The sequence below is a fragment of the Ictalurus punctatus genome, chromosome 26, assembly GCF_001660625.3.
Source record: "Ictalurus punctatus breed USDA103 chromosome 26, Coco_2.0, whole genome shotgun sequence".
NCBI lineage: Eukaryota > Metazoa > Chordata > Actinopteri > Siluriformes > Ictaluridae > Ictalurus > Ictalurus punctatus.
The window spans coordinates 11,239,513-11,252,966 of NC_030441.2; the positions used below are offsets into that span (position 1 = coordinate 11,239,513).

Genomic DNA, 13,454 nt, shown 5'->3' on the forward strand with positions numbered 1-13,454 from the left:
TAAACCATAAGAAACACACGCGTCGAATGTAAACAAAGTCAATGTGACTGAACCCAGAAGTGCGTGTTCTTGCACCTCGGGCTTCAGAACGCGCTGTGTATTCCAGCGCTCTGCATGAGGGGAAATCTCTGACAACATTCAGGTCAGTGTAAGTTTTTTTTTTTTCATAAAACATTTTCTTTTTTTTCATTCATGATTTATTTTTGTTTCACTTTTTACATCACAAAAAACCTACCATTTTAACAGGGGTGTGTAGACTTTTTATATCCACTGTAATCCAACCACATTGCTTTTGTTCATTTAAATCTCTACTTATAATTTCAGTGGTGGAAACCACAATCAATCCTTAAATTTTTATATTTCTTATTGACTGGTCACTTGAATTGAATTAATTTAAAACAAAACTCAATAACTCAAAAATAATTCAATTATAAATGTCAGTTGGACCTGCTGTAGGGCTCCAACAAATAGCCAGAATATCACTGTATGCTTTTGAATAATTAGCCTTTAGAGCAGCCAGAAACTCTTTAACTGTAATGAATGACCATTGTCCATCATGGCAAATCAGCTTAAGACCAATTCAAGGTGGCAGTATTCAGTGGAGTTTTTCCTTAATGGCATCATTCTTAGTAAACTCTAGAGACAACTGTGTGTGAAAATCCCAGGACATCAGCAGTTGTAAAATACTCAAGCCAGCCAACAATCATACCACGATCAAAATGACTGAGATCACATTCTTCTCCCATTCTTATGGTTGATGTGAACATTACCTGAAGCTGCTGGCCCGTATCTGCATGATTGTATGCATTGCACTGCTGCCACATGATTAGCTTAGATAACTGATGAATGATAATTGCATGAAAGTGTAGGTGTACAGGTGTTCCTAATAACATGCTCTGTGAGTGTATATGGTATTCCTACTGTAATTATCAACTTTCCCAAATTAGGAAGAGATCTCATAAGGGAGGAGAGCCAACAAAGATGTAAAGTGAAGCTAACTTTTTTTTGTAGCAGAACAGCATGAGTACCAAAAGCTCGCTACTGCACACTTTGGTCAATTTATTTAAATCTTCAAGCCCAGACACATGCTATTGTTTATGCTGTATATCAGTAATTCAATTTGTGATTTTTATACAACACAAAATTTACTAATCAAAAGGAAAAATGGAGCTACTTACCCTAGTTATTCAAAAAAGCAGAGTTGATAATTAAATTCTATGTTATAGCATGCTGACAGAGCTTAAAGTTCAGTGACCTTGACTTAATGAACCGTATATCATTGTAGCATTCACTGTGTTGACACACAACAATGATCTATATCATCAGAGCATAATGAATTGTCACGGGCTTCAAAGATTTACCAGACACACCTATTATTTCTTTTATACCTATTTCCTTGGACTTTAAAGCAATCCTTTAAGCCTATTACTGTTCTCGGATTCTGGCTTATTGACAGTGATATGGCACTTTATGATTCATATAAAATGTCATATGCATTTTTTTGCCGCTGTGAATAGCTGTGAACATCTGCATTAAGGCAAGGCACCTCTGGTAAGACAGTTCAGTAAAGCAAGGCACCTCAGGCAAAAATTATGATTTTCTATGAGTCTTAAGTCTTAAAAAGGAGGAATATCCATATCATGTCACACATTGGTTCTTAGGCTCTTAATGTGAGCATGTGTACTTGGCTTTTTGCCGGATTGTGGTTGAATTTTGGCCCATTCCTCTTGGCAAATCATTTTCATTTCTCCAAGGTTAAGAGGGTCACTCTGATTCACTCACAATTTCAAAATCCTCTTTCTTTTTGAAACATCTATCTTCTCCCTAGATTTAGTCTCTTGGCCAATGATATTAAATTCTCCTCTAATATGTCAATTCATGTTTCTTTCAATGACATATAATGCCCCAGTACCACTTACAGAGCAGCCCCAATTCATGATGCTTCCTCCTCCGTGCTTCACCTTTGGCATGGTGTTCTTGGGATCATACACGCCCTTTCTTTCTCCAAACATGACAAGTTGTATTATTGGCAATGTGTGTTATTTTTGTTTCATCTGACCAGTATATTTTTCTAAAGGAGTTCTGCTTTGTCTAAATCTTTTTAGGCATGCATCTCTGTGCTTCAATGTAGTCACAGGGATGTTTAAGGCCTTTGCTCTGGCTCTGTAGCTTTTTTCCACTGAGATTGTTTAATAATGTTGTTCCTGAGAAAATTAAGAAGCTCCTTCTTCACCTTCACCATGATTGCTACTTTTTGTGTGACATCTGCATGTAACCATGGCTTCTATATGTTTTAATATAGTGTCCAAATAGTTCTTTCTCCCATCAATTTTATTTTTTAAACAAATATTTTTTTATGCTTATTAATATGTACTTGTTCATATTAACAATGTTAAATAATAAAAACAATATATTAGAACCAGTGCTGGTGCTGATCTCAGAAAATTAATCAATATCTTCTGACCAATCAGAATCAAACATTCAACAGCACTGTGGTATAAAACTGTATATTTATATTTTATACCATGGCCTGTCAGAGTACTCGATTCTGATTGGATGGATGGTGTGCGTTAAAACAACAGGTAGTTCCGGTCAGTATACTCACTGTTCTAAATTAATGTGCTGCCTATAAACAACTGTAATCATAGTAACATACAGTTAAACTCACCTTCATTATTAGTAGACAGATGCCATAATTCACACACGCACAGTCTCTCTCTCTCTCTCTCTCTCTCTCTCTCTCTCTCTCTCTCTCTCTCTCTCTCTTGCTCATTCGCTTGCTTGCTCACTCGTTCTCTCTGTATAATAACTATTTACTATAATTAATTCAAATAAATATAATCTTATACTACTCTATATTTGTGTATAATTAAAAGCGGGCAGAATTCTAGATGTAAATATAAAATAACTAACGAAAATTAACCATTATTTTTATCTTTCCAGTCAAATTGTGCAATGCAAACATTAATGACAGATTTAACTTGTCAGTGCTGGCAAGTGACCATGGTATAAGCGGGATAGTCCATGGCTAGGTGTGCATTACACGATTTTTTGTTTTGAGCCACTGCCATATTTTCTTGTTTAAACACATTGTAAAGACAATTGTAAATTGATTACAGAGTTATAAATGGCACTTAAAATGAACATACAAACAAACAAACAAACAAAAAAACCCTGGGAAATAAACAGGCCCTGGTGAACATGAGAAAGTATTGAGTATCATATCTTTAGAACATAAAATGAGGCTGATTTGCTTAACTATTGGGGTTTTCAGTAAGGCAGCTCTCATTATCTTAAACTCAATTTGGAGCACAGCCTGCTCAGCATGTATGCAGATTCTAAGCTATTAAAAACTAATGAAGGTTTTGAAGTCTATTCTAAAAGATTCAAGCCACCATTTTATTGAAGGAAAAGAAACATGCTTTTGCCTTCTCTAAGTTCAAATAAGGTTCAGACTTTGAATCAAAGCAATGCCACACAGAGAACACCATTTATGTAAGACAAGCACAATGTACAAGTGTGCCCTTGATCAAAACACTTGAAACATGTGAGTGAGGACATTTGTAATAAATTAATAAAAAATAAAAAAAACACAATAATAATAAATAAAATAAAAGTATATCATTAAATAAACCACTTACTTGCACATACAGTCACCAGCTAATGTATTACCATTCTAATAATGGCAGGAAAACTTTGTTCTCAGTTCATGGCATAATGTGTTAGAAACATTCCTTTGAGATTCTTGTCCATGTTGACTAGCTTCCTAGATCTGGTGACTGGAAGTACCATGAAGTACCTTGAGATGACTTGTGCTTTGTGACGCTGTACATTATCAAGCTGAATGTAACCATTAAGAGAAAGCAGATAGAGAGGCAATTTGTGGCAATAAAGGGGTGCACATGGTCAGCAGCAATACTCAGCTAGGCTGTGGTATTCAAACGATGCTCAATGGTATTAAGAGTTCCAATATGTGCTAAGAAAACATTTGCCACACCATTACACCACCAGCAGCCTGAACTGTTGACCCAAGGCAGATTTGGATCCATGGATTCATTCTGTTGACACCAAATTTTGAACCTACCATCTGCATGTTGCAGTAGAAATTCATCATTTTCTGTGAGCCTGTGCCCACTGTAGCCTCAGAATCCTGTTCCTGGCTGTGCTCTTCTGCTGTTCTAGCCCAAGGTTCGCTGTGGTGTGCATTCTGTGATTTTTTTCTGCTCACCATTGAGCATAAGAGTAGTTATTTGAGTTACTATAGACTTAATGTTAGCTCAAACCAGTCTGGCCATTCTCTTCTCAAGTCAAGTCAAGTCTGGGCAAGACTGCATAAAGTGCAACTACGCAATAGTGTGGGACAAATACAAAACAATAAATACACAGAACAAAACAGTACATAAACAGGACAGGAAATACACAGAACATGGCCTGTAAATTGTAAACATGGACTGTAAACTGTAAGCTATTGTGTAATGTAGCAGCACAAGTACAGCAGCAATACAGGCAGCAAAAACGAGGTCCATAGTAATGTGACTGATGCAGCTGTGTAAAGTGCAGTGTGCAGTAGTACTGAGACTTACTGGGATAGTGCATTTGCAGTGGTATGAGTCTTACTTGATTAGGTGTTTGTCTAGCCCAGGTGAGCATTGGGAGGCAGCAGGGTGTTGAGCAATCTGACTGCCTCAGGGAAGAAACTGTTGTAGAGTCTGGTCTGCTTATTTTGGCACAGATGCTCCTATACCTTCTGCCAGATGGCAGTAGGGTGAATAGTCCATGAAAAGGGTGACAGGGGTCTTCCGCAATACTGGTGGCTTTGCGGATGCAGCGGTTGTTGAAGGAGGTGTCAGTGGTGGGTAGAGACCTGATGATCTTTTCAGATGTCCTCACAATTCGCTGTAGGGTTTTGTGGTCTGAGGCTGTGCAGTTACTGTACCACACAGTGAGACACCTGGTCAGGACACTCTCTATCGTCCCTCTGTAAAAGGAGGTGAGGATGAGAGGGGGGAGGTTGGCTCTCTTCAGACTCCAGAGGAATAGATGATGGGCCTTGCCTTCTTGACTAGGCTGGTGGTGTTGAGAGTCCAGGAGAGGTCCTCAGTCATGTGTACACCAAGAAACTTCAAGCTTTTGACTCTCTCCACTGTTGTTACACAGTTGTTGATGTGCAGTGGTGATTGGTCCACTTGGGTTCTCCTGAAGTCGACAACCATCTCTTTAGTCTTATCAACATTAAGAGATTGATTGTTGTCTCTACACCATTCTGCTAGCCGGTTCACTTCCTCCCTGTATGCTGACTCATCATTGATGCTGATAAGGCCCACAACTGGAGTGTCATCAGAAAACTTGATGATATGATTAGAACTGAACTTAGCAGCATAGTCATGAGTCAGCAGAGTAAACAGCAGTGGACTGAGCACACAGCCATGGGTGGCTCCGGTGTTCAGTTTGGTGGTGCTGGAGGTGGAGTTGCCGATCCTGATGCACTGGGGTCCAGGGTCCATTTGCAGAGGGAGGTGGTCAGACCCAGCAGACTCAACTTTGTTGTCAGTTGTTGTGGGATGATTGTGTTGAATGCTGAACTGACGTCTATGAACAGCATCTTTACATAATTGTAATTTCTAGATGGGTCAGAGACAGATGGCTGGTAGCAGATATGGTGAGCGAATTTCAGCAGTCATCCATGGTTTCTGGTTTCTGACCAATCTCATCAACAAGGTGTTCCCTCCTGCAGAACCACTATTCACTGGATGGTTTTTTTGTTTGTTTGTTTGGATTTTATTTTTTGTTTGCAGCATTGTGAGTAAGTTCTAGAGATTGTTGTGCATGAAAATCCCAAGAGATCAGCAGTTTCTGAAATATTTAAATTAACCTGTCTGGCACCAACAACCACACCACGGTTAATGTAACTGTGTAACATTCTGATATCTGATGTGAACATTAACTGAAACTCTTGACCTGTATCTGCATGATTTTATGTATTGCGCTGCTGCCACCCCTGCTGAAAAAATACAAAACAATAGAAACTCTCATGGAATGTGTCATGGTTTTATTGCTCATAATGGGATTCTTTTAGTTTTTTCTTTTAGTTTTAGATTCATAGTGGGTCCTGGAGGCATGTTATGTCTTGCAGTGGTCGGGAACCTATGGCTTGCGAGCCATATATGGCTCTTTCAGTGATTGCCTGTGGCTCAACAACAGGGAAAACATATGATTCACGAAAGCTAGTGTGTCAATTCAATTACTCTTACTCTAATCAAAAACTCTACATATTACACATTTTTAAAATATTATGTTATTCAAAATCTATGCCAGTTTGTCATGTATACACCAACCTGTGGCACAACAAGCTCAAGTTTCACTGGATAATGTGAAGCAGAGCATTTATTTCCCGGTCTAATTCATAAATCGGTTGAAAATTATATAGCCAGTTTTCTCTTTTTTTTTTAACCAAGGTTAAAAGAAAAAAAAAGACAGCATTGTTCAGTATTGTTCTTTCCAGTCTGAACAGACAGACGAGTTTGCATATTTGGAAGTCACGTTAATGGTAAGTAGTGTTCAGTTTACTCTTACTTATGTACTGCATCTTGTACTGATTTACCATTTGATGAAACATATCATAATTGGTTAAATGGCGTCCAAGTCCCACCTACAGGCCTATTAGGTAAAGTGCAGGCTGTTAAGTCAAGAACACGTAAATTGTCAAATGGCCTTTATTACATTACCACTTTTTATAATTATGCAATAACAGTAAAGATAATAACTATAATAATAAGAAGACATACAAAACATTAAAAAAATATGTTAACTTTTCTCTCGCTCTTTAAAGAAAAAAGCATAACCTTTTTGGGCTTTTATGGCTGTGACAGCTGAAAAGGTTCTCGAGCTCTGGTCTAGTGGATACCATTAAGGACCGGTAATGGTAGTGGTTTTAATAGTTAGCTGATTGTTTGTAATATTATTTGTGGTGGAAAGTATTAGAATTTCTGTGATGGTTTCTATTTTTTATTTTATTTATTTATTTTTACAGCAGGGACAAGATTAGCTGATTGGACAATTGCATTAATGTGCTAATAAAGTGACCAGTGAGTGTAGGTATAAGTTTATGATTGTATGTGCATATATGTATACCATATACTAGGAATATACTAAATTTGCAAGTTTGCGACTATAATTGAACTGCTCTTCAAGCATAGCCTTAGGCTATAAACAGAACTCTGCTTCCCAACTCAGCTGCAGTAACCTATACTCTACAGGAAGAAAAATGCAGCCGTTCAAGTTAAACGGCTATAGATTCAGCTGCTAAAGCGAATGCTCATTGCGGTTGAATGAAATTGGTGACTAAATCTTGTGAAAGTGAAGCTTTTCTCTGAGCATCATTTAGTTCTTTTCACTCAAGATATCCATTTTTTTGCCTTTTCCCTCAGCACCTGTGTGGCAGTGGCAGGGACATTACACAGGTCCAGCCACGCAACATTAAATCACACATCTTTTAAAATAGCCTGTGAGTAGCTGATCGATACAAAGATGATGTAATTTTCCAATAGTCCTGTGTGACCCCTGCGACGGTGCAGAGCGCTGGTCATGAATCACCTCCTGCCATCTGGGTCCGGTGAGAAAAGTACTGGATTTCATCTGCTCTGTAACCATTTCATTATAAATCTCGGCAGGAAAAGAACCCTCCAGAGTCAGGCTATTTATTGTCAGCCCCTGGCAGGAGTTGCTGCTTTATGCTGATCTCAGAACAGCCTTTTTATGAGTTCTTGTAATAGTTAAAGCTCAAGTTAAAGTAAGGTTTTAGGATGCCATAAAAGTGTTGTAGCCAGAACATTTTAGGCTGTGGTTTATCCTGAACAGAAGAAATGAAAACTGTTACAATAAATCGCACCTGATGGTGTAGTGCTGTCAGCATGCACATTTAAAAGAATCAAAACTGCTTATATCAAGGCCACTATTTAAGCTATGCATCTGATTGCTAGCACTGAAGCAACATACATTTTGATTAAGTCTGAATGGGAGATGCCTTATCTTATCCATAAATTAAGCTATCTTAGGCAAGGACTTGATTATTTAGGCCTTGCACAGAATATATTTGAAGTTGCAAGTGAAGAAAAATGAAAAGTTTTTTAAAACTTTCAGAAGTTTAAATTGGCACGTCTCAACAGAACACAGATTTCACATTAGTACTAGACTGAATTATTTAATGATGCTCGCCCCACATTAAACTACTTGAGCGCTTGCCTAGATGGGATGTGAGAAGACATTCAATGTTGAAATTGTCCAATGTTGTAAGAGGGGTCATCGGTTGGTCTCACAGATGTGGAAAATCTAACAAAAAAAAAAATGGACGAAATGTTTTTGCTTGTTTAAAGATGATCTAAGTATTTATTTCATCTCCAGTGCCATTAAGGCAGGAGTTCTCAAAGTTTTTTTTTTTTTTTTTTTTTTTTTTTTTTTGAGCCAAGGAAAGCTATAACTGCAAAATAAACCCTGTGGACCTTGCCAGTACAGATTTTACAAACATAATTCAATTATTTGAGTAAAGAAGATTATTTATAGGCTGACTAGTTTGGGAGTTATTATGGTTTGGATTCAATTCAACTGACCAGTCAAACAGGCTAATAACTCTAAAAGCTAAGTAGTAAATATAATAAATTGGATTATGGTTGGTTGTGATGTCCACCACTGTAACAACTGCTAGACTGTACATTTCATCCCCCATGTGCAGAGGCACCATTGACTTTTTGGAGCACTTGCTGAAAAACTAGTTCACTAGTTTGCTGCTCATGTACACTAATTTCCCCATTGGGGATAAATAAAGTACCTACCTAACACTCTCTCTCTCTCTCTCTCTCTCTCTCTCTCTCTCTCTCTCTCTCTCTCTCTCTAAATCACAGATCCCCTAGCTAAGCTTGATTGACTCCTAGGGGGTCCACTTTAAGAACCACTGGTGTAAGAGACAGAGTTCATGGGAGAAGGGGTTGGTCAGCAAAAAAAATGTCTGAATAATTTAAAGACACCTGGGATTAAATTATATATATATATATATATATATATATATATATATATATATATATATATATATATATTATATTATGTTATATTATATTATATATATATATATATATATATGTGTGTGTGCAGTTTGAAAAAAATATCTTGAACAAGGCAAAAATCAGGGGGTTCACAGGTTGTTGTTGCTGTTGTTTTAATTACCCTTAGTGGGAATTTTAAAAAAATAAATAAATAAAAAATGGTAAAGCTACATGCTAGCAATTTCCAACCAAATGAGGCAGCAAATTCTCAAAAAATGAATGCACAAAGCCTGTGAGCTATTCTTTCAGTGCAGTTCATGTTCCAACACTAAACGGCCTCTTGTGGCTTAAGTTGGTACATCGTGCTTATTTTGAGTCAATTTCCTCCCTTTCAACTCTTTTGTTATTCTGGATCTTTTCTGGTTGAACCGTGTGCCGGACTGCCATATATCTGCTTGTAGAAAACTAAATGGAATATAGAGCCTACAGCATGCACATTACAGTGCACTGTTGATCACTGCATTGTTTAATCCCACAACAGGAATGTGAGGCACAAAAGCATTATTCTTCCAACAGTTGTGTGTGTGTGTGTGTGTGTGTGTGTGTGTGTGTGTGTGTGTGTGTAGCCAAAAAAAAAAAAAAAAAAAAAAACCCTAACTGGGGAACCCTTAATGGTTATATGAAGAATCACCCTGCAGAAAGTTTACCTTTCAGAAGAGAGCTTCACATAGACGCTCTTAAGAAAGCTACACTTAGGGGAAATAAAGGTTTAATTCAGAAATGTTATGTTGAGAAACCTAATTCAGAGGGTTTCGCATTGACAAAAGGTTCTAAGAAGAACCTTTTTTGTGATGGTGTATCTTTGGCTTCTGTACCTCAGATAATATTTGAATGTACATATAATTTACACAATTTATGTGCATGCAACCGTATTGAGAAGACAAAGAAAGCCACACTCAAAGGGAAATAAAAAGTATTCAGTATTCTAAAGGGTTCTCCAGCTTGTCTCCCTGGAAAACCTGTAAAGGTTCTGCAAAAAGGTCACAAAAGGTTCTACCTAAATAGAACTTCTTTAGAAAGATAGACTGATTAACCAAACAAAGAACTACAGTGGAATTCTTTCATAAACCCATAAAGCCAGTACGAGTCCAAATAAACATACAATATATGGAGATATTTCTCCTCTAAAATTATGGCATATATCTTTAACTTTTCAGGTCAGTCTCTGAGAGTCTCATATCCCAGAGTTGTCTCTAATCCACAACTGACCTCAGATTTGTGCTAAGAAAAAAAAAAAATTGAAAAATTGACCCTTCTAGAACAGCAAACTGAAGCTGTTTATCCCTATCTCAGTGTAAACATTGTGAACACTTATGAATGTATAAATTGTGGAGGAGAGGAAAGTTGTGTGGTGGTAAAATGCCTTGACCTTAGCAGACGAGGTCAAATGCAGTGCTGTGGCTGTTTTTGTAAACCGTGTGCATGTTTGGTCATGCTGAGAGATCTTTATGTGGCTCGAATTGAGAAAACTACCCTGGTCATATGTTTTGGGGACACAGAGGCCAGTGTATGGGTCACTCAATCTATACATAATTGAAGGTTTAAAAAGGGCAGAGGGAACATTTTTGTGGAAATCCATGTACTTTTTTTTGTGTGTGTGTGTGTGTGTGAAGGTAATACCAAGTAATGCTAGTTGAGAGGAGGATGTTCCTTCAGGCAGCACACATAGGTCACAAAATCGCTAATAATAAAACAATGTCAAATCTAGAACCCTGGCAGGTACTTTGGGAACCATTTAAAGGTTCTATATTGAATTCTGCAGGAGAGTAACATTTCAGTAGTAAAATGTAAAAGAAGCTAAACTTTATATATAAACTTTAAATATAATCCTAGGTCAGGGGTGTCCAGTCTTATCCTGGAAGGGCCAGTGTGTGTTCAGGTTTTCATTCCAACCAAGCAGAAGCCGCACCTGATAGTCTACTGAAAGCCAAGATCAACCGCATTTTGCAGATTATATCGGAAACCCCTGTCCTAGATTATAAAATAATTATTCCATCATACGAGAAGTACAGGGAGGCTAAATCAATGTGTGGTGTTCTGCGAGAAACCATCAGATGTTTCTGTGGCTCAATTCTGAAAAATATACAAAATTAAAAAAAAAAAAAAAAAGGTCTTTATTAAATTTAACTTTGAATATACCTATCTCTAATTTATGAAAATATAAATATATTTTACCAAAATGACACGTGTTTTTATTTTGACAATTTTTTAACCTTGCCTTGGTGTCTTTCTCCAAAGATTATATTGGTTAAGGAGCCGGTTTAAAATACGGCAATAGTGTTGTTTTTCCATAATTAAATTAGGTTATAAATGTAGGTATTGGAATGAAATGTATTTTTTCCCCTTTATGACTTTTAGGGGTAACCAGTCTTGAAATGCTAGAATTTCACTTCTGGATGAAATATGTGCAAAAGAGAAACAACTGTGTATAAGTAGAAAATGTCAGGCTTGTTGCTGAAAATGAAGCTAACTATTTAATGTACAATCATTTGTATATTACATTTCTAATCAATTTTTGTATAGTATATACAGTACTTGCAGTGCATTGCCTGTAAAGCTACAGTACATCATAAGAAGCAAAGAACAGATTCTGTGAATTATGTCATTGGGAACAGTTCAGAAGATTGCTGACATTTTCAACAGGACTCTAATCAGACTGTGTCTCAAATGATAAGCTCTATATCCCTATACTCTAAATAGTAAGTTTAGCCAACTTGGTCAAACTAATTCCTTCACTGAGCTGTGAACAGCCTCCACAAGAGCAACAAACAGTATTAAACATCCAAAATGTCCAGTTTGAAGTGTAACACACTTGGAGGACTTGACTGTCTACCCTCTTCCAAATACATAAGCACACAGGCACCCATGACTGGCTAGAGATGCTGTGATTGACAGTAGAGAAAGAGTATGCCATGCCTCCCACCCAGAGAGCATGGCTAATTTTGCTTGCTCCTTGCCATTACTGGCTGTTTAAACTTTTACCCCTTAATCTGAATCTGTGCTATATACACATTTCACAAAACAGAGAACACCCAAAAACAAAATGAAAGCAAAAAGAGGAGGCTCTGATGGATCCAGCCCCTCGTTTAAAGTGTCCAATGGTCAACATTACATTTTTGATGGTTGAGTGGTATTGTTGTAAATAATAGTACATTAAGTGAGGTCTAATTATAAGTTCTGGAGTACAACAAAAGCATGTCTCATCATTGTACAATATATCTCTGCCTTATTCAATTTCTTGGAAGGCTCAGTTGTTCAGAGTGCTATGTAAGGTACCACTGCTGTTCACTGTTGAATAAACACCGTGACAACATTGACTCAACATCGTCTGGTTAGCTACACTTGAGACATAATAAATAACATATTCAAAGAACTAGACATGAACTCTGACATTTATAGCATATGCAAAGTCTCCAGTGGGTAGTTATTGCATCCATATTTCTCAGTACACCTGTAATTCTATGAAAACTGTTTATGAGGACTGGAAAATACACTGAAATTATTTAATTTCATGCATGGTCCTCAACTGGTTAAAAACATGGTCAGATTTAAATTGTGACAAGTAATTCATTCAGTCTTCATTGTGTTCTCTCATTAATTTGCAGGTCAACTGACTACGGAACTACTTACAAGAAGCTTAATGAGAAAGTCGGGGTGAAAACCATACTTAGTTACTTGTATGTCAGCCCAAATAACAAGCGAAAGGTAAGTCTTGCTTATAATATCCTCAGTATAAATATTTCAATGTATGGTTATAAAAAAAGATGGTAAGGACACCTTCTATCACTTTGTGTAGAAGAAAGCTGCCTCTCAGCTTGAATGTATAATAGCTAATATGTTCCTTTTTTAATATTCATTACCCCTGTAGCCCTCGCATCCACTTATATCTTATATGATATGATCAGTACAATGAAAGAGCTCATAAATACATCCAATAGAACATGCAATAGACAAAAGAAAATTTCATTAAGAGATTTGGTAGTATTCAAAGCAAAACACTTGCACTTCATTCATATTGATAAGCCTGTAGTTTCTGTCTCGCATGGCCACTGAGTTATGAACTGCGTGGAAAGAGAGTTGTAAATTTGCAGTGTTTTAATCAAAGGCGAGACAAGAGGGTTCAAATTTACGGCCCAGAGGCTCCTGCGGCTCATCGAGTGATGGCACAAACCATTAGTCTCACTCCTCCCTTGTCCTCTTATCCCTCCTCAAATCCCCTTTTCTCAGTCACAAAGGGCTCATTTTCTCTTCATTAATTAAAGCCTTGTAATGAAGATAGAATGTGTCTCTGGCATTTTCTGTAGGACCTGCATGGTATATATGCCCCTTTAGCTGCCATTTTGAAATATTTACTAAGTG

The 13,454-nt window shown here is 37.2% G+C and overlaps 1 protein-coding gene across 2 annotated transcripts in view; it reads left to right on the forward strand.

Annotated features, from left to right (window-relative positions):
• The window catches only part of LOC108258286 (VPS10 domain-containing receptor SorCS1), a 243,204-nt gene that overhangs the window by 132,376 nt on the left and 97,374 nt on the right, over positions 1 to 13,454 (forward strand). For both annotated transcript variants that reach the window (XR_006981095.2, XM_017456818.3), the window contains exon 3: positions 12,701 to 12,800. Coding sequence is in view for 1 of the 2 variants with exons in the window: in XM_017456818.3 (XP_017312307.1) it covers positions 12,701 to 12,800 (100 nt within the window). In the remaining variant the exon portion in view is untranslated. The remainder of the gene's footprint in view (positions 1 to 12,700; positions 12,801 to 13,454) is intronic.